The sequence below is a fragment of the Hydractinia symbiolongicarpus genome, chromosome 4 (genome assembly GCF_029227915.1).
Source record: "Hydractinia symbiolongicarpus strain clone_291-10 chromosome 4, HSymV2.1, whole genome shotgun sequence".
Classification (NCBI taxonomy): domain Eukaryota; kingdom Metazoa; phylum Cnidaria; class Hydrozoa; order Anthoathecata; family Hydractiniidae; genus Hydractinia; species Hydractinia symbiolongicarpus.
Genome location: NC_079878.1, coordinates 14,605,314 through 14,631,141, shown reverse-complemented (window position 1 = coordinate 14,631,141; position 25,828 = coordinate 14,605,314). Strand labels below are relative to the sequence as shown.

Below are 25,828 nucleotides of genomic sequence, written 5' to 3'. Positions count from 1 at the left end.
TATTGTTATGATTCCTTATTGCAGGATTTGAGTCAAAATCGGTTGATATCGTGGAATCATGCTGAGTTTGAAGTACAATATCAGTGTTTGTCAGATGAAATCAAAATAGGTATATTGAGGATTTTAATCTTGTTGCAAGGTTGACCATTATATTTTAGAACAGATTAATTAACAGTTTTGTAACAGTGAAAGTCTTCTATGAATTTAAAAATTTGTTACTAAGTTTGTGTATTTTGTATCACTTTAGGCGATTATTATTTAAGAATATTATTGGAAGAGGATGAATCTAAGAATTCACCTATAGTCGAACCGTAAGTTTTCACTATCAGATAGTTTTATACATTTGCAAAGGGATTATGAAATAAATGCTCTCAAATTAAAAAAATTTAAATGAATTTGTGTATACTAAGGTTGTGTTTTTATTCTAGGTTGAACTTTTTCAATGATTTGTACCATCGGTTTTTAATCACGCCAAAACCAGATATGAAAGCAATGTGTTTGCAGGTTGGTTTATTTGCTTTGTTTAGATAATTTTTACAAATTAATGATAACGAAAATACAATAGTTCAATTGGATATCTGCATTACATGTTTGTTCCTTCTAGAGTATATAGTAAAAAAAAAGAATCTGCATTAATGTGAACTAAGTAAGAAATGAAGCTACAGTGGGCAAGAGGGGATATGCACATGCATAAAAAAGATGGATGGGGAAATGTAATGGCCAAGAAAAACATAACAAGTCAGCAAAATGATAAAACGTGACCCTGTCTCAACTTACCAAATGTAGATTAGAACTAAAATCTAAAAAATTAAAAAAAAGAATAATCTTGACAGTATTTCTTCCCAAGTTTGAGTATTTGTATTCATCCAAACAATGTGAACCCCTTCTTTATGGATTCTTAGTCTAGATTTCATCATTTGTTGACAGGAAGCCAATTATCATAATCAACAATGGATAAAAAAATTTTTCTCAAATAAAGTATTGTCATGCACTTAAACTTTACCAATGCTTTTAGAGATTTGTTTGTAAAGTTATTCCAAACAGCATCAATTTCAATACGCTTTAAAAATCTGTTATAAAAATAATCAGAATCATGGAATTAATGAACATGTATGAGATAATTTTTGTCTGTAATATTTTTGTTTTGTTAAAGATAAAATGTGAAATGTTTCAGGCAATGGCTAAAGTTTATGGTAAATGTCATGAAGAAATTGGACCTTTTCACGACACTAGATTTATTGTTGGTATGTTGGAGCGATCAACTGATAAATTAGAAAGAGATAGGTTATTACTGTTTTTGAAAGAGCTGATGAAGAACAAAGAAAATGTCAAGCAGTTTATTGATGGCGGAGGAATCAGAATTCTAGTGGAACTTTTAGTGTTGGCGCATCTACATATTTCCAGAGCAACAGTTCCAATGCAGGTGATAAACCAACCCTCCTGATTCAATCATCAGCAAACCTGTTTTTCATGTTGCCAATTTATTTTTATGCATGCTTACACACATTTGGCCATTTGGTTGCATTTAGGAGCAACTTACATCTAAATTAAATAAAACTAAATTTAAAAAAAAAGTTTGACATGAATATGTTTTGTGAATATAACAGATGTATTAAGAGGGTTATTTTATTACTAATTTATGTTACGAAGTGTGTAATTAGACTATAATAAAAAGGGGTGTTGAAATGCTAATAGACATGAGTAGTGAAACAGACTCTAAAACTCTAAATAATGTTAAGTTGCTTCTAAACTTTTTCATAGACCACAATGATAGAAGCATCTTTAGAAATGTTCAGAGATTATGCTGAAAAGGAATGGTATTATGGCAATGTTGAAAAAGAAAGAACAGGTCCTTTCAGCTTTCCTGAGGTATAAATATTTTTATAGTGCTTATATTGAATATTTTTATATGATGGTCATAATACACAAAACTTGAACTGCATTATCAATCTTCTTAAAGGTGTACAGTAAACAACCTGTATTTATTGCAAACTTCATGTGTAATTAATGTGTTATAATAATTTGTGTTTTATTATCCTGTCAAAAATATTTCCTAAACTGTTTAAAAACTTTAGATGAAAGAAATGTATGATCAAAAGATTTTAAATCCTTCAACCAGGTGCTGGGCACAAGGAATGGATGGATGGAGGTCACTCAGTTCTGTCCCACAGTTAAAATGGTCTTTGTGCGCCACAGGCCAACCTATTTTAAACGACTCGGATCTTTGTATTACCTGCCTAAATATGCTGATATCAATATGCAAGTTTTACCCAAACAGGTAAAAAAAATTTTACTACTTCCTCAATCTTCACTGTAATCAATAAAAATTAAATCTTAGATGTCCCTCTATTCTAAAACAGACACTAATAAAATCCTTTAACAATGATTTTCCTTTTTTATACTTGAGCACGAATTTGTAAGGTGCAAAGGACTTTTCCATTGTGCTATTATATTTAGAAGTTGAACCTAAATAGAAATTGCTTTTATCATGATTACATAGGAAGATTTTTGTTGAATTCTGCTTGTTGAAAGTTTTGCAGTATTTGAAAAAAAAAAAGGAATTTTAATCTGATTTTCTCTTCTTTTTTTTAATATTTCTAATACTAGTCATGTAAGGTGATGAATAAGTAATTTTTTGCAAAACGTTTGTTAAAAATTAAAGTGAAATTAGGCCCAATTTGCTGATTTTTAACAAACTTTCATTTTAACACAAACACTTCAGGGATGTTGATGGAGCTGTGGTTCGACCATTACCAAAAGCCAAAAGAGTGTTATCTGATCCATCGTGTTTGCCACATATCGTTCAAGTAAGGAAGCTTATGTTTATACTGAACTGGTTTTTAACGATCCTGCTTTTTTTCAATTTTTCCCTTGCTCTAGGGAGCAACAACTAGTCATGTATTTTTTTTATATCTTAAAGTTTTATTTTCATTGTATATTTTACCTTACTCTATTTGTCTTAGCTGCTTCTTACGTTTGATCCAAGTATTGTTGAAAAAGTTGCAGCATTGTTAACAGATGTTATGGTGGTATGTTTTTGTAAAAATTTGTAGCCTATATTAGGATAATTGTTGTTGCAACAAATGAATTAAAAATGAAGATTACTTCATCTTTTGATCAAGTGTAAACTACACATTGTTACCTAGTATTCTTTAATAACAATGTGTTTTATTTGTTAGATGATATTTGCAATATACCTTATTTTGATATTTTAGGACAATCCTGTTATGCCTCGGTTATACATGACTGGAGCATTTTTCTTCATTCTAATGTACACTGGATCTAATGTTATTCCTATTGGCAGGTATATAGTTAGATTGTGTGTCTTAAAATGCAATGAGAAATCATGAACAATGATTTTTTTATTACTAATCCTCTATTTACACCATGCAAAACTTTTACTAGATTTCTTCAAGAAACACACATGAAACAAGCTTTTAGATCAGAAGAGGTATATTTATTGTTATCTTAACTACAGTTTTTGGATAAGCATTGTGTTCTGACTTTTATTTTTACCATATACAGAACATACCAAAAGAAATGCTGCAAAGGAGTATTTTGGGACAAATACTACCAGAAGCAATGATTTGGTACCTTGAAAATTATGGTAAGCTGGAGAGTTTCCAATGTTTCTCAGTCTTCTATATCAAATACCTCTCACTTGTCTAAAAGAGTATAGCTTTTAAATTTTCTGGACTATACTGTCAATAAAGGCACCCCGCCTTTATTGAAGTTAAGTTAAAAATAATTATTTTAAAGATTAATAATTCAGTCATAGCAAAGGGTTTTTACTGCTGCATTATATCGCACACAATTAATTGCTGTATATACTTGTACATCATAAGCACAATGTACTGTTTCTTCAAATCAAATTAATTTGATTTGAAAAAATTTCTGGTTTTCTATATCAACCACAAAAGGTCAATTCTAAACTTAACCTGGTTGTTTCACAAGCAATTTATTTAACATATTTTCATTTTTTTGATGCAGTTTCATACTGTATTTTTCACATTTAGAGTGCATTTTGACGAATATAGAGTTTTAACTTTTAAAAAAACATTCACACAATCTTTACCCACCACCTCTAGACCTGCGACTACATCTCATCTATATTTTAGGTTGTGAAAATTTTGCTGAGATACACCACCTTTAGACCTGCGACTACATCTCATCTATATTTTAGGTTGTGAAAAATTTGCTGAGATATTCTTGGGTGAATTTGAAACTCCCGAAGCAATATGGAGTAGTGAGATGAGGCGTATGATGATTGAGAAAATTGCATCACACATTTCCGATTTTTCACCACGACTTCAAAGTAATGTTAGAGCTTTATATCAGGTATAAAATCTTTTTTCATGCCCATTTGCTTTATGGGTTATTTACTCAATTACAAAAACAATTTTGTATCTGTTTGTTTATTGCCTTGCTCATTAAACATTGTTTTACAAACACACATGATAATGCTCATTAAACATTGTTTTACAAACACACATGATAATGCTCATTAAACATTGTTTTACAAACACACATGATAATGCTCATTAAACATTGTTTTACAAACACACATGATAATGCTCATTAAACATTGTTTTACAAACACACATTATAATGCTCATTAAACATTGTTTTACAAACACACATGATAATGCTCATTAAACATTGTTTTACAAACACACATGATAATGCTCATTAACCATTGTTTTACAAACACACATGATAATGCTCATTAAACATTGTTTTACAAACACACATTATAATGCTCATTAAACATTGTTTTACAAACACACATGATAATGCTCATTAAACATTGTTTTACAAACACACATGATAATGCTCATTAAACATTGTTTTACAAACACACATGATAATGCTCATTAAACATTGTTTTACAAACACACATGATAATGCTCATTAACCATTGTTTTACAAACACACATGATAATGCTCATTAAACATTGTTTTACAAACACACATTATAATGCTCATTAACCATTGTTTTACAAACACACATGATAATGCTCATTAAACATTGTTTTACAAACACACATGATAATGCTCATTAAACATTGTTTTACAAACACACATGATAATGCTCATTAAACATTGTTTTACAAACACACATGATAATGCTCATTAAACATTGTTTTACAAACACACATGATAATGCTCATTAAACATTGTTTTACAAGCATACATGATAATGGTTATTTTCTCTTTAGTACTGTCCTATTCCAGCCATTCAGTATCCACAACTTGAAAATGAATTATTTTGCAACATATACTACTTGAAACATCTTTGCGACACACAGATATATCCAGACTGGCCAATCAAAGAACCAGTAAAGATATATTTCTCTTTGTATTTTACAAAAGTTGCCAACCATTGGTGTCTTAAAAAACTTCTGTAAGAATGTGTTAATTGTGGAGGTCTGGTATAAGGCCTTGCAGTAATCTGTAGATTCTTAGGCACGTGTATTTTAAAAAAATAGAAAAACACTTATTGAATTATTCATATGTTACTCATATATTACTGAGCGAGATCCACTTTGTCTAAAAGCTATTGTCTGAAAAATGCAGGGTTAAGCAGTCCGTAAGCATTGTTAAATGTTTCTTTAAGTTTGTTTTAAGGTTTACCACAACACTACCTGAAAATAGTATCTATTATAGTTTTGTAAATTTTCAAGGCAACAGATTGTAAGAAAGTGCTTATAATATATAAGTAGAAAGAGATTAGAACTTAACACTATTTCAATTCTTAACCAATAATAGTGATTTATCAGCGCTAATAATTAAAAATAAAATTATATGCATGAGTTGGTAAATTTCAGAAACAAAAATAGTTTTGGAAAGCTGCATTTGACTTATGATTGAAATAGATGCATAATCATTGCAGATTAGTTAGTTGGGACAAAAAGTTTGACTATTGGTTTGACTATTTTTCCCCTACTAATCTTTTCTTATTTTAAAAAAGGATTTCCTAAAAAGCTAAGAAAAGTTGACCAGTCAATAAGATTATCAGAGTTGTTCTTTAAAGATGTGTTATTGCAAAGCACTTTATTAAAGGTAAAACTGTTAAAAGACATATTGGATGCTTGGAAAGATGAAGTTGAAAAAAAACCACCCACACTTTCAACTGAAGAAGCTTATGAAGTTTTACGACTCAGCAAAGACACAAAGTAGAATGTTTTCGTCAACCTATTCTGATTTTGTTCCTTATAACAATCGTAAAAGTCAACAATTCAGCGCATCTAAATTATTTTTAGACATGAAGATAGTGTTGTCCGAAAGGCCTATTTTAGAATGGCACAGAAATACCATCCTGATAAAAATCCAGAAGGCAGAGTAAGTTTACCATTTTGAAATAATTTTGACCTTTTTCCCTGCTGACGTAGTTGGACCATAACAAGTTAGTTTTTATCAGAATAAGCCTGTTAGATTTTTTTTACTTTAACCAATGATAACAAATCACATTGTTGAATGGTAGCATGTTACATAACAGGCTACAGAATTATAAGTTATTAACAATATTATGTATTTTATTTTATTATTTTATTTTTTAGGAAATTTTTGAACAAGTTTCAAAGGCTTATGAATTTTTGTGCACCAAAGACTCTCGCTCTAAAACAATGGGACCTGATCCCAAAAATATTGTATTAGTACTGAAGGCACAAAGTATACTATTTAGCAGATATAAAGAAGGTGTGTTCGTAAAAAAAAATACTTTTCCAAATGTAACTTTGATTAATTTTATGATTTACCAATATTGATTTTCTTGTGTGGTTGGCAACCCGGGACATAAAAGAAGACTGTCTCACACAAAACGAATCTCAAGTTGAGGATGTTAAACATTTTAGGGACTTGATGAACTACTGTTAAATACTGTACTATTAATGACTGCGAAAAATTTTGTTGATTTATGAAAGTTTTTGATTGGCTTGAATTTATCTGTTTTAGTTCTCCAACCATATAAATATTCTGGTTATCCTATGCTCATCAAAACTATTCAAATGGAAACTAGTGATAAATCATTATTTGGCAAAGAAACACCACTATTACCAGCTGCTGCTGAGTTGGCCTACCATACTGTAAATTGCTCTGCTTTAAATGCTGAGGAGCTAAGAAGAGAAAATGGTATTGAGGTGTGAATCTTTTTATTATAAAAGCATGACATGATGTGTTAAATGAAGCTACTTTGTACATGATAGACATTTGTATTTACTGGGTTAAGGGAAGTAGGCTAAAGTAAGGCCAGTTAGAAAATTAAAATAAAAATGGATATTGCATGTTGTGAGGGAAATGAAATCTCATTCTAGTGACTACAAGAATTTTACATTTATCTGCATTGATGTTGTTGTGAAACATCTATGATAGACATATTGCAAAAAACTTCAAGTCGAATTTCACTTTGGAGTGTCAGCAATTTTTTTTGTGTGAAATAAGTTTTTGGGAAAATTGCAAAATTGTCGGTGTAAATAATAAACACATCCTACAGGCTATAAACACATCCTACAGGCTATAAACACATCCTACTTCTCTCATTAAAGGAATAAACTTTTATCTTACAGTATAACATGTAGCCACTAAACATCATATTGATTAAGAAAGACTTCAAGATTATGTTGCATCCAACTGTATTCGGCTACTTTCACTTTTTAACCAGGCTAGATATAGACCACTAACAGCTAGATATCCACAGACCACTAACAGCTAGATAGCCACAGACCACAGCTTGCAGCTTAATTGAAATCAGATTGGTGAAAGTAACAGAAAAAAAATATAATGGCAAGGATAAAAAGCTCTTATACCAAACTGAATAATTTTAACGACCTGGACTACCTACCTAGCTAGCTTTTTAGGATAATATCTTGAAATCTACGTTCATAGCCAAAATCTTAAAATTGGTAAGTTCATGATTTGTATGTGCCTAAAATACGTGATCATATATTTATCATGTAAAAACATACAGAAAATGAATATTCCTATATACAAAGTATTTAGATGAGAAGAAGGTCAAAAAGAGACCTACAAACCTCACACCATTACTTCCAAACCAAAATGGCCATTGTGAGCGCATCTGGATCGTGTAGATATTTCCTCTGTCTGCATGTTGAGGCAGCAAAGAACTTGGATTGGTTGTTAGTAAAAAATAGGTTTTTAAAACTGTGGCGCTCCGGTGATTATTAAAATTAGCTACACGTGACACTTTTAAACACACAAAATATGGCTGTTATTAAAGAGACTAGTCGATAAGCCCATGGAAAGATTCACTTAGGCAGAAGAACAATGGAAAAGAACTGTCATTTGAATTTTGGTTACGTCAACAATGTTTTTTATTATTATTATAGTAATTGCTTTAGCATTTTAAATGTCATTTCTAGTTATTACAAGAAGCCTACTCCAGATGTGTGAGTGTGCTAACAGAATCAACCGGTCCAAAAGACATTCAAGTTCCTATCTGCACTTTTATCACACGTTGTTATGCTGTGTCAGCACAATTTGAAGGCTGTCGAGAAAAAATTACTGAAATTCCAACAATAGTCAGTGACTTATGCAGAATAATGACATTTAAGGTTCGTTTAAAGTTTGTAATATGTAAAAAATTGAAAAACCAGTACAAATTAGTTGGTAGAAAAGACATAAATGAAAAAAAATGTACTTTTCCTTTTGTACATTGTAAGGACTAACTATGAGATACGGATTAAGCCTTAATCCGAAATTAACAAACAAAACAAGAATTGCTCAATCTATGTTTTTAATTTTTAGAACCTAACTTCGCTAGCCTGTGTAGCCGCAGAATGTATTTGTAATTTTTCTGTCGACTTCTGGTTGCAAACACATCTTTTGCAGGTTAGAACTTAACAATTTTAAATTCCAAAATAATTTTTCTGGATTTGTTGCCTTCTGTTAGAGGATTATTGTCTTCTACTTTTTTAGTGTGGAGCTTTGTGGAGTTTGTTGCAGTATTTGTTTAACTATGATTACACCCTGGAGGAGAGTGGTGTTGAAACATCCCAAGAATCAAACCAGCAGGTACGTATTTCGGTAGCAGCGTAGCAGCACTTTAGTGAAACTTTTTAGAAAAGACAGCAAGTACATTTTTAACATCTTGATTTTATAATGTTGCTGTATGGCAACTGTATTCCCATTTGAAAAATTGCGGTGGTGTGCGTACCAAAGGAAAAAGATGTAAAGTGTTTTTCAAATGATAAACAACTCATTGTCTGCCACCCTGTTGTGGAGAAAATTCAAATCAAATTTTAAAACATTTTCTTTAGTTAGGAAAATACTGCTGAGAAAAGTGTTAACGTTCTGAGTGATTAATTAATTGTCTAAAACGTATTTTTTTTAATTGTTTGTCATCAAACTTACTTATATTTGAAAATTCGAATAGGTTTAAAACCCATCTACGTTGCGAACAATTTATTTTTATATTGTGTGATTACTGCCTGTATATTTAATGTCGTGTTGTTTTTGTTTAGAAAACTGCAAACAATTTAGCTAAACTAAGTGTGAAAGCTCTTGCGAGGATGGGAGGATATCTTGGTAAATTTTGTTTAAATTTTATGGTTGCAGTATTTTTTGTAGTTATCTGCTACGTTTTATTTACATTTAGTTGGCGAGCTAGCAACTCCTGAAAATCCTGCTGTTAAGAAATCTTTGGCTGCACTACTTACACCATATGTCGCTCGAAAATTGAGCAAAGATAACCAACACGAAGTGTGTTGTTTTTATTTATTTTTTGTCGCTTTTGTTTTGGTTACTTGTAATATTTTTGTTTTTGTTGTTGCGGTTTTTTTAGTTATAGTTGTTATTGTTTTTGGTTGTTGTTATTTTTGTTGTTATTGTTGTTTTTGGTTGTTGTTATTGTTGTTGTTATTGTTGTTGTTGTCAAAATTGCAACTGTTTTTGGTTTTACTGGAATTATTTTTTTAGATGTTAAAACTGTTGAACTCAAACACAGAGAATCCATATCTTATCTGGGATAATTCTACTCGAGCAGAATTAAGTGACTTTTTGGAAAAAAATCAAGAGCTCAGAACTAGAGTATATATTCTTATTACTATTTTTACTTGCTTCAGAATGTATTTTATCTTCCAATTGCAATTGCGTTCTCCGCTTTTTTGTAGGACCAACAAGATGCTGCATACGGCTCAGAATTTGTTTTTTCTGCTCATGCCAAAGAATTGATTGTTGGAGAAATATTTGTACGCGTGTACAACGAACAACCATCTTTCCCTTTAGAGGTATATAATATAACTTACACATCTGAAATAATTACATACTTCGTTACATCTTTTTACAGTTTATTTGAACACCTTTGTTTAAATGAACACCTGAAAACAACAGTAAGAAGTTTTTTATTTTTTTATTCTTTTTCCAGGATCCACAGAAATTTGGAGAAGCTTTAATTGACTATTTAGGATCACAAGCACAGGTACACATAGAACTGTTTTTAACGAGGCGCCTTATCTTTTCTTGTAACCATCATTTAAGAATCGCACGTCAGAAGTTTATTCTCATCTGGTAACCACACAAGATTGTTAAAATTTCATATGTAGTTTTGTGTTTGTATTTCAGTACTTGCATTCACTGATGGCATTGACCGCATCAGAAATCGATACCAGCAAAACAGGAGCACACAACGCTCGTTTGGAGAAGATAGGATTGGCTTTAGAAGCATTAAGAAATGTCATAAAGGGAAATCCAGGTGTAGAAACTCGATGTATAGGACATTTTAAATTGCTGTTTTCATTGCTACGCTTGACAGGTGCTGAAAAATTGCAGAAGCTGGCACTCGAGGTAAATATTCGGAATATTTAGACGCCCTATCACGCATTTGTTCAAGAGAGGACGGTTATTAAAAAATGTTTATTAAAGGGGACACTTCCTTGATCAATAATGAGTGCTAAATCTAGCATATGTAGTAACAGAAATCTGAACAAAGTTTTCACCAAATTTAGTGTCGCCTTTTGCATGTGGCATTGTTCTCTTGGTTATTGGTATCATTTTTCTTCTAGGTTGTTGCAAGTGTTACAGGCAATGGGAAGTGCATTGCTAACATTGCTGACGCAGATGTATTAGCGTATCTGTTATTAACCCTGCACACTTTACCTTCAAGTAAGAACTTGCTGTTTGTTTATTGTATGATACTCAATTTGTATTCAGTAGCTTGAAGCCCCGATTTAATCTGCGCTTTAAGTATATGTGGCCACCACAATATTTTTACGTAGATGTTGTCAATTGGAGAATGTAATTATTGTTTCAATCAACTGTAGGTTGTGTGCTGGTATTGGACACACTGTATGCTCTCATGTCAAATACAAAAGTGGTGAAAGAAGCAATGAATAAAGGTAAATTATATCCTAATTTTCTAATATAATAGAATACCCTCCCGAACTTCTCCCTATCTGAAGTGAATACTTTTCGATTCCTTTCGACAATTTCTTGCTAGTTTTTTTTTCTCCCTGTATTCTTTTTCTATCTCGAACATTCTCCCTCTTGAACACAAACTTTTATTATGGAAACTAATACTGATAAAGCGAAGCCGCATTTGAAAATGCAACAATTTGAAGTTTTCCATCTTGCAACACAATGAGATGGAGAAATGTATGCTCTAAAGAACTGATTTGTTTGATCGAAAGGCCTTAAACAATCTTTTTCGAGAGGTCAGAAGCTTCAGGTTTGCGCTTTTCGCTGTTGATCTTTAGAAATTATTATTACCTTAGTGTAATCGTATTATCTTTTTTTCCAGTTTTGAGATTCTATTTTAAGTTATTTTACAGGAGCATTAGTGTACCTCTTGGACTTATTTTGCAATTCCACCAATCCACAAGTACGATCTCGTACTGCAGAACTATTCGCCAAAATGATGTCTGATAAGCTGATTGGTCCGAAAGTGAGGATAGTGCTCTCCAAATTCCTACCCTCCATTTTTATGGACGCCATGAGGGATAGTCCTGAGGCTTCTGTGCAGATGTTCGAAGGTAAAATATTGTTTATTGTGCTCTATATTTCGTTATTCTTACATTTTAATTGGAGATAGCGATAGTGGAAAGCAAAGCAAATTCCCTGATTGGTTACATGTCTATTTTACGTTAAATAACAGATTCCGTGTTAATATTTTATATTTGTCTTGTATTTTAAAACCACCAGTACACATGAAAAGCTGCAAAGGTTTTTGTAATTACTGAAAAAAAGCTTGGACGTGTGGCAGTTCGTAATTTCAAGTAATAGGAGCAATTTAGACAAATAATAGTTGAACAGAAGAGTATTATCTCTGGTGGGAGAGGAGTAGGGTTCAACCGATTAAATTGATATTCCTTTATTATTTTTTTATCTGCATAGCTAACCATGAAAATCCTGAGTTAATATGGAACGATGACGCTCGAGAGAAGGTTTCGATAACCACCAAGGAATTGAAACACAAGTAAAAATTTTTTGTCCATTAAAATCTGCTGTTCCTCATTAACAAGCTGTCACAACAAGAAAGAATAAATTTTAAACGATAGGTGTATGCTTTAATAAAACTTGCACAGGTGTTGCGAAAGATCATCCAGTATATAGCAAATATTTTTGGGATTACCAGAGTCGGTGCTCAAGCTTTGCAAATTAGGTCTGTTCAAAAGTATTCAAAGCGTAAACATAATACTTGTTTTGCATTTAGACATTACCAAATTCAGAAAGATGATCCTTATGCGACCTGGAGAGTAAGTGATTGACACTATTTACCTTCGTGGATCGCATCTCCTAAACAGATTTTTTTTCCTCAAGGGAAAGGTTGTTTTACATAACAATTGTAGTGATGAAACTAGGGGAAACTGCAAACTCAGAAAATATAGAAATTATTATGTAGGTTCTCAAGAATTCTAAATAATATGTTCTTCGTAAAATAGATTTAGATGCAATTGTTGGTGTCGAGTTACACGAAGATTGATCTTACCAATGCAATCTGAATCTACCCATTGTTAATAAGAATCCCTGTTCAATACCACTAGTCTTGACAATAGTAAATTATCCAATACTGACTAGCCTAATAAACTAAGCTTTCTGGACGATATCAAAAGTCAGTTTCTCTCATACGAAAGTTTAGATGTAAACGATGTGTCAGAGCAAACCCCGAATTAAAATCAACCGATAAGCACAAAGCCAGTGTGGCCACATCTTACCCTCTTAAATAGTATGATAATTCATTATATTTGTTCGGGCGAGTGAGGCCATCGTGCTTAAAACAAAGTGTTTTCCGATAATGATTACGTGAACAAAGAACAATAGAAGTAACTATTCAAGAAGCGTCGTCAGTATTCTGACCGCAGGAAATTCGTTTGCGAACCAGCATAATTTTCCCACCCTAACTATTCCGATTTTCCGGTGGTAAGAAATTATGCTTGGACTCCTGGTTAGATACTGACGCTCAAATGGCAATATATTACTTATTTTTGTTTTGTTTTAGTTACCAGATAATTTTGTCATCACACTCGATGATGTTGTGGAAGAATTTGTTGTGGGAGGTGTTTTTCTCCGTCTCTTTGTTTCACAACCAAATTGGGTATGTGCGCATGTTTTATGAAAAAAAACACGTGAAAGAAGTTCTGATTTTGACCATCTAGCTTTTTATTGACCATTTCTTTTCACTTTAGGTGCTTAGGAAACCAAAAGAGTTCATGGTGTCTCTCATGGACAAATTTATTAGTCTTACAACTAAACCGAATATGAATGTAAGCTCCTTAACTTTCTACAGTGCTTCTACTTTGTTATATCGTTTTTTGTTGTTGTGAAATGTATTCATTAATTTGTTTACGTATGGGGACATTATTACTGATCTATAGATTGGACATTTTTAAATGAGGCTTTATTTAGAGCTTCTTTTTTTTCATGTAGAGTAGTAGTTATGAATGTCTATCGCCACAACATGTCTTTGACATATTCACTAACTTTTCAAGTGACACTCAGTTAAATTTATGTGGATAAACTATTGTCATGAAACTACTTTTGAACTGTAGCGAGCATAAAATATTCAGTTCCCTTTATATCATGATAACAAAACACAATGCTCTCTACACTCTCAGTATTTTTCTTTATTTTTGTCGATTTTCTCAGGTTCTTTGCAAGCCGTGTCTAATGTTTAATTTACATTATTTGAACAGACTCATATTAAAACATTTATGAATTTCTACGTTTAATTCTTTGTTACATAGAACGAACATCTGGAGATGGTCACACAAGCTATAGTTTCATTTTTCAACGCACAACCTCCATTATTGGATCAGGTCAGTGATGAATTTTTGTTTCTCTTTTGCACAATAATATATAATATATATATTTAATATATATTTTATATTCTTAGGTACCAGCATTGGGTCATATACCACAGATATTTCAAGTTATGGCTTCTAGTAACAACTCCGTACCCAAGTATGCACTTCAGGTTATACACGTGCTGGCTAATAACGAGGTGAATAATCTGTCATGCTCTTTGCTACTCATTTTTCTTGTTGGTTGATTAATTACAAAACTGCAAAAGCATCCAAGATTATAAATATTAGTTATGACTGCAAATTAAAAAAGCAGGTTACCAGATCAAAGCACACTAATATCTTATTGCTTGCTAATTTTTAGCTCTGCGTTCGCTCGATGGCGCAGACAGATGGTATTCGGTTGATGATTGTCGCCATGCGTTCACGCGAAGACGCGATGGGTTTAGCAGCTGAAACACTGAATAGAATGTTTGAAAAAAATCATACAGAGCTCGTAGCCCAGGTAATGTTTCATTAAAACAAAGTCACTAGTTTACTGCTTTTGTTTTTTTGCATTTTTTTCGTTTCTTTTTGACGTAGTTTTAATTGCATCAATTTGTTTGTAATAAGCAAAATCCATTCAGGACAACTTCAAACATGAAGCATTTAATAATAGATTTTTAAACCGAAAAAGCAATGGGTAAGCAAAGCATAAATGCAAGTGTACAATTAAAGTGTATTGCTTAAGCCTCGTTTCCATTTGACTGTATTTTTACTATAGCGCAAAAAGCTCAGGAGCTTTCTTGTTAGCGCGTGCTTGCTTGCACAAAATCTCTAACTTTATCAAGTGTGCATGCGCTTGCAAAAATTCTTGTGAGCTTTTTTGCGCATGGAAACGAGCCTTTAGACTTTGGATATTCTATGTACACAGCAAAGACGAGACACTCGTATTGTTGTCTTCAATAAAACAATGACTGCTTTTGTTTAGGCTCTCCGCGTTGATCTGGTAAAGTTTTTGCTTACTATTTTGGACAGCCCTCTGACTGGTGTAAAAAATGCATCTGGAACGAAAGCTCAAATAGTAAAAGCGTTAAAAGCGATGTTGAAAGACTTGAATTATGGTGAACAGGTATGTAGCTTCTTTCGATCTGTGACGCGTGTTTAGATCTGTGAAGCGTGTTTCGATCTGTGACGCGTGTATCGATCTGTGGTGCCTGTTTCGATCTGTGACGCGTGTTTCGATCTGTGACGCGTGTTTCGATCTGTGACGCGTGTTTTGATCTGTGACGCGCGTTTTGTGAAATTGGAAATCATCCCTAGCCTCGTACAAAGTAAACTGTTAAAATTTTAAAGACAAGGGCTTCTGTGTAACTGTTTTTAGTCAATTATTTTTTTTTTATTGTCTGCCTAATTTTTTATCCATTATATGGATACAATACTTAAGGTATTGTATCCATAAAACGTAATAAACATACCGGCTACCGCACAAATATATACAAAACAGCTCCCAGGCTTCGCTTTTCTACTAAATTTGCTAGTGAGTTATGTCATTAATTGAGTCGTGCATGCACAAACACTCCAATGAACTTTTAAAATATTATTTTTGAAGGTTAATCAAATCTTGGAAGCGTCACCAATTTGGTCATCATTTCGCGATCAGAAACATGACCTTTTTCTGTCTGCGAACACTCATGCTGGTTATTTAACGGGGCCTGTTGGCACGGCTGGTTATTTAACGCAAGGTCCGAGCTCATCACCTGCAGCCATGTCTAGACCTCCACCGATTGATAAGAATGATGATTTATTTAGTTGATTATGAAATAAAGCTGTTATTTTTCTATAAAAACTATTCTTACATAAAGTTCTAAACTGCTGCCGATAGTTTTAAATACTGTGAAGAAGGTTTCGTATGATTCTGGAAAATCTAAATCACATAAAAAAGGGAAATTTTTAACAAAGTTAGAATTTTTTTGTAAATTATCAGTTAGGGATATTCAACTGATTGAAAACGTTGCTAATTTCCTTGAACTGATTTAGTGTTTTTTAAGTTTTCTACAAGTGAAGCAACTAGTACGAAGTCGAAAAAAGCAAATATATTTCCAGACCTTTTTTTGTCCTCTAATTTTTTGGATAAATGCGTTTTTTACTGGAAACTAGTATTATTTTTGTACGTTAGAATTTTTTACGTTTTACGATAATATCTTTAGTTATAAACACACCCTGGTTAAACATTTAGAACGCACTAATATTTACGATTAAGTATCATAGCTAACTATGTGTGGATTATGCTTGATGTTTTGAGGTATAAAGTAAAATTTTGCAAGCATTGAAAATTTCTAGCTATAAGTCATGCTTTAATGCAATGTTTCTCGGGAGGTTTTTGAAGCTATGTTTTACTTAAAAAGTTAAATAATTAGTTAGTTGTTTGTTATTTCAATAATTTAATCTGATGACCTCAAAGTTTTTTTAAAATGGCATGCCTGATTATAGAAGTATCCCTCATCTTGATTCAACGAGGGAGACTTCTTTCTGTATGTAATGTTCTCCATCATACATGATATTGAAGTATAGCTATAATTAGTATATTATAGATGGAGTGTTTTAATTTGTCTGTTTTCTTTGTTCACGTATTTTGTTGTCACGTGCTATTTACAAGATTTACTTCTATTAAACAATTTGTTTGCTTACAATACCTGGGTCTCCGCGGAGAAGTACACTGTACGGTAGAATTTCTGTATTGACAGAACTCTATCAACATCGTTCTTCTCATAATTATTTTGGTTTGATTTTTATATGTGGGAGAATCAAATGAAGTACAATTATAATTGTTAATTTTATGGATTTCATAGTTGTATAAATTAAAAATGTATTTCCAGCTTTTTCGTTATTATTTTTCTTTATTCTTTGTTATTATTTGCTTAAACAGACTGGCTACAAATGGTGGAAATTCCACAGATCATGGAAAGTCATAGAATATGTTTTGATCTGAAAAAAAAAACATTTTTTGTTTGATGATGGCCTGCTCAATTTTTTAGCGTATGGTTCATGTTGTGCTACTTGCATTTCTATCGATGAAAATTAATATTTCTAACCATGGGAAACATTTTCCCTGCGTTCAGTGATTACAGGATTTTCCATAAAAAGTATGGATTTTTTCAAAATTTCTGTGACCACTCTGTTAAATTTCCAGACCAGCCAGCAGCGTCGTGGTAATCCTGAACCCATGTTGTTCTTTTGACAGTCGTTACTGATGATACTGCTTTGACTTTCATAACTTCTGTAAAACGCTTGTAGTTGAAGTGTTCATACATATCCAATAGTTTTTTCAACTGTAGAATAAGAAATGAGCAAAGAAGAAGACTGTTACACTCACGAGTGGACAGCTGATGATTGGAAGAAAGATTGGCAAGGTGGAAAACCACGCTGGTCGATGGCCGATATATACTGGTTTGTAAAATATGTTGCTGTTTAAAAAAAGATGTAATCTAACTTGGTTTTTATTTCGAACAAAATGCTGCTTTTGTTTTTTAAATTTAGGCGCACGTAATGTCTTATGGATGCAAATTTGTTTCTTTATTTTTCACTATATATTGTAAACATCAAAGACAAGGTCTATCAATATATACGAATGTATCTATATATACAAACCTCGTTTCCAGGGCATTTTGCTATTATGCTTAACCGTTCAGGTGCCGTGCATTTTTTAATCTTCTTTTTTCTTCAGTCAACAAAGAATCACTATTCCGAAACTTAACGCGCGGATGATGACTAAGACGATTCATGTTTGATACCGTTGGTAATCCTCTTTCCAAATTGAACTCATTTTAAACCTTTGTATGGACGGGTAATAGTCAGAAACGAGCTCTGAAAATCTTGAGTTTGGAAGGGCGAATTAAAAATTTATTAAAATTGTTTTATGCCCTCTCATAGCTTATTTTGAGCTTTCTGATGATGCAATGGGTACTTTCTTTAACAAATTTACATTTTTGTATTTTAGGGGTCTACCCATATAGTGGTAAATTGACAAAACTTTCAAAACTATTAAATTGCGCTCTAAAAGTCGTATACTAAAACTTTATTTTGCCTGTCTCGCGCCCAACTTTAAGAGCTACCTGTTTTTCCGAAAAAAACACGATTTGCAAAATGAAATCCTTGCGTATAATGATGTTCTGAAGATGTTCAACAGAATCCCAAAAAGTTCCGCTCGCACGGCTATCGATAACTCGCAAAAATGTTAATAATATGCAGAAAGTTCTAGAAAGAAGATTCCAAAATGCAACCTGATTTTTTTATATCAAATTTCTTTATTTATGATATATCCACTCTACCGCTTGAATTCGAACACACAATATTTATTTGCAGGCCCCTTGAAAAGCACATCGATCGGCTAACTCGTGGCCAACCAAGCACATTTTTTGTACCATGTTGTGGAGATATGGTGGATATGAAGTGGTAAGATTACTAAAAAAGGATTTAATTTTTGTTTTCGAATTTTAATTTTGTCATTTGGTAAAATATATGCTGAAAGAGTTTTTTTGAATTTCATCAATCGATACCAAAAAATTGTTGACAATCAACGCATGTATTATGCACTACTTAAACTCTTTCATTTCTCCAGCAATGAAATGACAATGTATCATCACACAAACAAAACATGCGACCTTAATCATGCGTTGTATGCCGAATGTCTTCCCTTTACAGGTTACTAGATCGTGGTCACACTGTCATTGGAGCTGAACTTATCGCAACAGCAGCCAGTTCATTTTTTCAAACCTACAATATCGAGCATGATGTGACGGATGTGAAAGATTATGGAAAGTTATACAAAGTATAAATGCATTCAAATCATTTTCTTGTGCGATGATAACACACGCAGAAGATTGTGTCGGCGTAATTCATCAATTGCGGACCCTATCTGCAGAAATTAGCCCCGACTTGGCTTTAGTATGAAATATATTAATATATCTTTTTTGCAATTTTTAGTCCAAAGATGGTAAAATGAAAATGTATATCGGGGATGTTATGAAGTTCAGCAGGTTTGTTTATTGTACATAAGCCTAATGCTATGGTTGTACGAAATTCCTTGACGCCAAGAATGCGGCCTTCTTCCTGGGTTAAGTTCTCATTCGAGTTGTAATGTTTTTAAATTTTTTGTTTTTGTGATTTGTTTCAGTGATTATTGCGAAGGTGGTGTCGATGTTATTTATGACGTTGGCGCAATGCAAGCCATTAATACTAGTGAACGAGTAGCGTAAGTCGTAATCAAGAATACGCGTGTACATGAATGTAGAAAAAGAATGCACAGTTTCGCAGTGTTTTGTCAAATAAACGCGAATTTAAATTTCGCAAAATATGAAGAGCTTTGTGAATCGCAAAATTTAATGAAATAATTTTTTTTTTTTTTATGAAACTCACTTTCATTGTACTTTAAATGCTTGTTTATAGCAAATCATCCACGGATATTTATTCTTGTAACATTTGCTACTTTACAAACAAAAGTGTAATGACGTTTCTGCTTTCATTCGTTAGTTATGTGGACATGGAAAATAATGTTTTGAAATCTGGTGGAATTTTATTTGTAAATCTTATGGGTGATCAAGGTAAGAAATGGTATCGTCTAATTGTTATCTCGTTTAACCAATGTCCCTCGCACCAATTTTTCGGAAAAATATTTATAAACTCATGAGTGATCAAGTTAAGAAAATGGTTCCGTTTAATTATTGTCTCGTTTAGCCAATACCCCTCGCACGAGTTCCTAAACAAATTTTGTAAATACTAAAGTGTTGTCATACGTGCTTTAGAAGAGCCAGATGAAAGTGAAATTGTTCCACCAGTCTTTCAAGCTGCTTATGATAAAATAGGTAAGGTTTTAATTTCGTTTCCACTATACCGGATAGCTTTCATGGACGATCCGAAAATCTATCCGGTGGCAACGAAAATCGCATCCTGTCGAAACTCTCCAATACAAGCGTGTTCGCACTACACCCACTTGTGCTGTGTATTGCCGTGAGAGGATGAAAAATATAAGTAAGATTCTAAAAAACTAAAAACTAAATTGACTAAGAAAGAAGATCAGCAGTGGATCTATGAGAGCAAACGAGAACAAAACTGAGAACACAGAGTTTTCATGGAGAGATAATAAAATACATAATTAGAATTTAAATCAAACTCACTCTAAACCAAAAACAAAAAGGATGAAGAAAATGAATGAAGATGAAGATGTCTCAACAAAGCTGCAGCCAATATAAATTGTTGTATCTTGTAAAAAGTACTATTAACACGAGAATTAGGCACAAAAAATGTGACGATTTAGTGTTTGCACTAGAAGAAAAGGCATTGTTCCAGAAATCTATCAGGTACGTCTCGTATCACACTTAAAACCAAACCGGCCCACACACTCTCTGGCACAAAAACCATGCTGAAAAATCTTTCTAGTGGGAACAAAACTCATACTGCTTGATACAGCAAAACTGGGTATAGTGTGACCACGTATGGGTCAAAGAACTTGATAGTTCCACTGTACTGATAGATTTTCGGATCGGCCAAGAAAGCTATCCGGTATATTATTTACCATGTTTTGTTGACTAGTTGGCCGTTAAAAGTTTCGTGGTCAAACTCTCAAAGGCATACGGAGGCCTTTTTAAGGACGCAAGGTGAATTAAACGTTGAACGCAAAAAATTAAGAGGCCTGGGTAGAGCAAACGAGTGTCATTTTGGCAAAAAAGAATAATGTTAAACAATTTACCTTTATAATGTCTATGCATTGACAACGCTTGAATGCACATCCCTTAACAGGTCTAAAATTACTAATGGGAGAAAATGTCAAATTTTACTATTCTTTAAATATGACATCATAATTTATGCAACATAATCAAATTCAAAATTCTATAAATGTGAATATTTTGAGAACGAAAAGAGCTTTTTAAAAAATTTAAAAAGATTTGTTAACCAACTTTTTAAGATCTATAATGTAAGTCCAACATCATTTATATCTCGGGTCCCCTTTAACCTTTCGAATAGCTCTGCCAAAGGTTTCCACAACTTATAGATTTCCCGATTAGTTCTTTATATTCATATTCGAAAATTCTGGTTTTTTTTCGCTTTTTTTTCTCCTTCACAGTTTCGTTTGTTTGTTTCTATTTTAGTCACGCTGTTTGAAGTGGAGAGAGTCGAACAATACAAAATGGAGGACATGTACTCTATATGTAACTTTTACTTGTGTACAAAAAAATAGCTAGTTAAACTGTGGAAATATCTTAAGTTGATTCGCGAATTTAGCGATTTTTATTCACATTCACGAACATTTCTCTACGTGAAGATTCCCAAGAATTACGAAAATAAATCTTTGCGAAATTACTAGAAATGACTTATTTGCTAAAATTAACTTGCGTAACTTTTGGAAAAACGAAAAGGGATTGTTTCATTTTTCCTTCTCTAGTTTCTCTTGATAGCAGTGTCAACTTAAGGTTTCAGGCTTGAATCTCCACTCCAGCCCACTTCAAATGTAGCTAGTAGTGTTATCAGCCCATTCAATTACTGCCGATTGGCTTGTGTGGCAAGAAAGCAAGTTTGAGCAACGCTATTCGTATCTGTAGCTGGTAATGTAACTTAGTTACCGTCAGAGGGAAAGAATACCCAACTGTTACGATTAAATCCCCAATGACGTACAAAAAATAAAAACCAGGCCTTATGATATAAGCAAGTTCAATTAAAGGAGACCTTATCTCAATAAACTACAAATGCAAATAATACTAGATTCGTGAAAAGAGCTCTTCGCAAAAAAACCTTAAAATTGTTCGTTTGCAAAAAAAATCTTCGCGAAATATTTTGACATGACGGTTTCCCGCAAATTAATCTTTGCGAAATGTATTGTTTTGGGCATGGCTGAAACAAGTCTGAGCGGAAATTAATCAACTTACGGTATGCACCAGTTTTAAATTTTCAGTTTATATTTTTATTTTAACTGTAAGCCAATACGATTATTTGACTATCAAAGCTACACGTGAAAGAGGAACTTTCATTTCCTGATGGATTAAAGGACAGTAAAAATCAAAAATATAACAGACGTTTTACCAATTCCTATTAATATGATTTTAAAATATAATATGAAAAAATAATTTATATTTTTACACCCAAATTGACTTTAGTCGAGGTATAGATGTATGTGCTTAAATCATGTCTTTTTTTGTATTCTTTGTAATAAAAATAGAATTCTCAAATTATTTAAAACGGTTTGTAATTTTAAACAATGGCGTGTTTTTCCTTACTGTATTCACTGTGATAAAATCTAACTCGTGGCGACCTTGGGTCTGTACAATATAAAATTGTTTTATACGTTTCGCCCCAAACATAGTTTAGCAGTTTTTGCGGCGATTGTTACTTAGATGTGGCATTGTTTATAAAAACAAGCTGGAGTATGCGCAAAAATCAAATCTGTGTAGTAACATCTTTTAAGTGTACTTAGTTGTCGTGAAAGTCCCAAAATAAGTTTGAAGTGAAATTTAACCTGCTGTGAAGACACGTACTACTGAGACTGTTGTTGCCCAGAATGCCTATAAAAATACGTCAGACTTTCACCCAAGTTTTAACACAGTCATATAGAACAACATAAATACTGATGGTCGATATACCCTAGCTCACATCGTCTTATGTTCCTTTGTCAGCATATTGAGACCGTAAAAATGATTTGTTATATATAAAAATTGGTCCTCGTGATTGGTTTGTCGTGAAAGTCCCAAAATAAGTTTGAAGTGAAATTTAACCTGCTGTGAAGACACGTACTACTGAGACTGTTGTTGCCCAGAATGCCTATAAAAATACGTCAGACTTTCACCCAAGTTTTAACACAGTCATATAGAACAACATAAATACTGATGGTCGATATACCCTAGCTCACATCGTCTTATGTTCCTTTGTCAGCATATTGAGACCGTAAAAATGATTTGTTATATATAAAAATTGGTCCTCGTGATTGGTTAACTACACGCAGACAACCGCAACAAAGTCGGTAAAAGTATATCGAAGTTGCTATGCGTGTATGTAAGAAATTTTGTGGCCCGATGTTTTTCTGGTGTGCAAACAAAATGTGGGTATTTATTGATAATATAGAAACTAATATAGAGACCCGTGAAAATATCAATCAGGTTTGTCCGTGCTAAGCTTCAACGGGGATTCTCGCGTCTAAATAAGGCGGATAAAAATATATTGCATTTGCTATATAGAGACTTCGTTAGTCTGTGAATAAATCCACATGGGTTCACGCGCCCTTATTATATCGCATTTGTTGTATGCTACTTCGTGTGCCCACAGTACTATCAATCGCGCAGAGGCAGACAGACAACACCAGGTATTATTAATACAGAGATATAAGATTAACGTGACACAGACAAAAACAAAAAAAAGATTTACAAAAAAAGAAGTTGCTTGTTTATTTGAAATCCATTCCACGATCTATCACATCTCGCAAAGAATTATCTGTTTTTATAGTATTTTGGCGTTCTTCAGAATGTAAGCATCAACATCGAATTTTCTTTTACATCCTGCATAATTCATGTACCTCACTTTACCAAACACAGATCTCTCTCTCCATCCTTGATCATGAAGACCTGTTATACTCCACATGATACCAACATACCCACGTGGGTCACGTCCATCCATTGCGTATGTATCATTGAGTTTAATCGCAATCATTAAAGCTTCCTCGGGAGAGGCTGACCATTCCAAGATCTTTTTCGCCCAATACATTCTCATGAAACCATGCATTTTACCCTGACGAACCAGCTGGAATTGGGCGGCATTCCAAAGATTATCGTGTGTCTTACCATTCACAAATTCATCGTACGAATACACATACTCCCTCTCATCGTTAGCATGTGCGGTTAATGTCTTCAGTCCAAAATTGGGAGCACCTTTTAGATTGTCATAATTAGGGTTATAAAAAGTGTAATTCTCGGCTAATTCACCACGTACAATCAACTCTTCCAAAAAACTTGTATTAGAGCCGCTACTTTTTTTTATCTCCAGTGCTACACGTTGTTTGCTAAGATGACCATGACGTAACCATGGCGATAAGCCAGATGTGGCGTCTTGAGTAGGATCGTTGCGGTACTTCTCAAATTTATCAGACACGCTGAGGAACTTTTCAAGAGCATGTCTGCCCGCAATACTGCCAGGGACAAAGAGTACGCTAGGGTCTGCAGATCTTCCCCATTTCTTATCGAGAAAGTCCACAGCATTAAATTCTGAATATATAGGTTTTAAGGCTTTCTGATTGGAGGATACTTTCGGGAATTCTGTTAGCCATTCTTTTAGTTTATTATTGATTTTCGGTCGGATAGTTCGAGCACTATATTCTTGCTTATCAGAGACAACCCAAACAGGGACGATATTGTGGCTGTCAACTTCCCACAAGGGAATAGCGATCTCGTCACAAAAATCAATGACATGATCCAAATCAAACTCTCTTAAAGAATTTAAGTCAGCCACAATACCAGCTGCTGAAACGTCCTGTAAATAAGAGCGCAAAGTATCAGAACTTTCCAGGACATCCATATTTATATTGCATTTTTTTAAATCATGTTGCACTTCTTCTAAGCCTCTACTGTAAAACCAAGCAAGTCGGAAGGATTGGTGAGGCTGTTCGAGCACGTGTGCAACTCGCACTGGAAGAGGTTCTTCCTGACATCTCAACAAACTCCAGTTGTCCTGCACGCGAATATCCCTACGCATTAAGTACACAATGCAACTACCGTGGCCCAAACAACTTGTTTTACTTCGTAACCGACATCGCCCAGCTTGGACACCTAATTTAGCTTTTTTCATTTTAATAATCTAAAATTCTTTAAAAAAATAAATAAAATAAATTTATAAACAACAAAGACAAAAAGACATTTTTCTGGTACTTCAGAGTGATAGTACCTACCTGATGGTAATAGAACTTGTAAAGGAATATGAAATAGACTTCATCAAATCAACAATAATGCACTATACTATAAATACAACATTCTTTCTCTTTATAACTATATATTATATATTAGAAATAAACTAGGTCATAAAGCAACTGGAAAATCCACTTAGGCAGGAGAACAATGATAAAGATCTGTTATATGAATTTTGGTTGGTGTCGGCACTACAAAAAGTATTTAAAAATTTTGCCCTAAAATTATTTATTTTGAAAAATTTTTATACCAGTTTAGAGCTTAAGACGCTGATCAAGAAAATGTATAGGATCGTGAAAAGTACAGAAAAATTTTATAGGTGTTGTTTTATTGACTTTGTTAAAAAAAAGGAAAATATAGTCCACTTTCCAAAAGACAGACAGAAAGATGGAGGCATCCTATTACTATAATAGAGTAGTCGATAAGCCCAGCAATGACCCACCAATTGACAGGAGATGACGTCAGTTATTTCCACCCGTTTCCAAGTTATTAGGCCTCAAACTTAAAAGTGCAATGCTATGATTTTACTAATTTAATTAAAAACATTCACATCAATCTGTTTTATCAAGGTTGTGACGTAACGTCTAAGTAAGTTGAGGAATTAAAATAGTTTTTCGTTTGTTTTTAAGGGAGAAAAGTGCATATCCACATTGTGCC

General features: G+C 33.1%; 3 protein-coding genes across 4 annotated transcripts in view; 2 read left to right on the top strand and 1 right to left on the bottom strand.

Moving 5' to 3' along the window:
• The window catches only part of LOC130641502 (dnaJ homolog subfamily C member 13-like), a 34,798-nt gene extending 17,689 nt beyond the window's left edge, over positions 1-17,109 (top strand). The window contains exons 27-64 of the mRNA XM_057448316.1: positions 25-109; positions 248-311; positions 429-504; positions 1,175-1,423; positions 1,762-1,869; positions 2,076-2,278; positions 2,723-2,807; positions 2,964-3,029; positions 3,216-3,304; positions 3,406-3,451; positions 3,526-3,607; positions 4,184-4,338; positions 5,220-5,339; positions 6,064-6,176; positions 6,264-6,342; positions 6,561-6,699; positions 6,955-7,139; positions 8,379-8,570; positions 8,764-8,847; positions 8,935-9,030; positions 9,480-9,543; positions 9,614-9,717; positions 9,934-10,044; positions 10,128-10,244; positions 10,382-10,435; positions 10,579-10,800; positions 11,019-11,118; positions 11,277-11,351; positions 11,784-11,984; positions 12,346-12,427; positions 12,665-12,707; positions 13,451-13,546; positions 13,638-13,715; positions 14,196-14,267; positions 14,345-14,452; positions 14,617-14,757; positions 15,223-15,363; positions 15,844-17,109. Coding sequence (XP_057304299.1) covers positions 25-109; positions 248-311; positions 429-504; positions 1,175-1,423; positions 1,762-1,869; positions 2,076-2,278; positions 2,723-2,807; positions 2,964-3,029; positions 3,216-3,304; positions 3,406-3,451; positions 3,526-3,607; positions 4,184-4,338; positions 5,220-5,339; positions 6,064-6,176; positions 6,264-6,342; positions 6,561-6,699; positions 6,955-7,139; positions 8,379-8,570; positions 8,764-8,847; positions 8,935-9,030; positions 9,480-9,543; positions 9,614-9,717; positions 9,934-10,044; positions 10,128-10,244; positions 10,382-10,435; positions 10,579-10,800; positions 11,019-11,118; positions 11,277-11,351; positions 11,784-11,984; positions 12,346-12,427; positions 12,665-12,707; positions 13,451-13,546; positions 13,638-13,715; positions 14,196-14,267; positions 14,345-14,452; positions 14,617-14,757; positions 15,223-15,363; positions 15,844-16,047 — 4,329 coding nt within the window. The 3' untranslated portion in view covers positions 16,048-17,109. The remainder of the gene's footprint in view (positions 1-24; positions 110-247; positions 312-428; positions 505-1,174; positions 1,424-1,761; positions 1,870-2,075; positions 2,279-2,722; positions 2,808-2,963; positions 3,030-3,215; positions 3,305-3,405; positions 3,452-3,525; positions 3,608-4,183; positions 4,339-5,219; positions 5,340-6,063; positions 6,177-6,263; positions 6,343-6,560; positions 6,700-6,954; positions 7,140-8,378; positions 8,571-8,763; positions 8,848-8,934; positions 9,031-9,479; positions 9,544-9,613; positions 9,718-9,933; positions 10,045-10,127; positions 10,245-10,381; positions 10,436-10,578; positions 10,801-11,018; positions 11,119-11,276; positions 11,352-11,783; positions 11,985-12,345; positions 12,428-12,664; positions 12,708-13,450; positions 13,547-13,637; positions 13,716-14,195; positions 14,268-14,344; positions 14,453-14,616; positions 14,758-15,222; positions 15,364-15,843) is intronic.
• Positions 17,110-17,533: 424 nt separating this feature from the next.
• Positions 17,534-21,507, top strand: LOC130641513 (probable thiopurine S-methyltransferase). Of its 2 annotated transcripts, none has more exons than XR_008982465.1 (8): positions 17,534-17,681; positions 18,597-18,686; positions 18,936-19,062; positions 19,218-19,270; positions 19,408-19,485; positions 19,764-19,834; positions 19,968-20,095; positions 21,380-21,453. XR_008982465.1 is itself a non-coding variant. In XM_057448337.1 (8 exons), exons 1-8 carry the CDS (start codon positions 17,578-17,580, stop codon positions 21,466-21,468), a joined length of 672 nt encoding a protein of 223 aa, XP_057304320.1. In that variant the 5' UTR covers positions 17,534-17,577; the 3' UTR covers positions 21,469-21,507. The 2 variants fall into 2 exon arrangements, 1 of the variants encoding a protein (XP_057304320.1); XM_057448337.1 differs by having other exon boundaries at positions 20,036-20,095; positions 21,380-21,507.
• Positions 21,508-23,581: 2,074 nt separating this feature from the next.
• LOC130641508 (deoxyribodipyrimidine photo-lyase-like) lies at positions 23,582-25,178 on the bottom strand. The gene is made up of 2 exons (XM_057448330.1): positions 25,156-25,178; positions 23,582-25,072 (listed from the first exon to the last, which is right to left on the bottom strand). The coding sequence occupies exon 2, from the start codon at positions 25,053-25,055 to the stop codon at positions 23,715-23,717; it is 1,341 nt and encodes a 446-aa protein (XP_057304313.1). The 5' UTR covers positions 25,056-25,072; positions 25,156-25,178; the 3' UTR covers positions 23,582-23,714.
• Between the last annotated feature and the right edge of the window lie 650 nt (positions 25,179-25,828).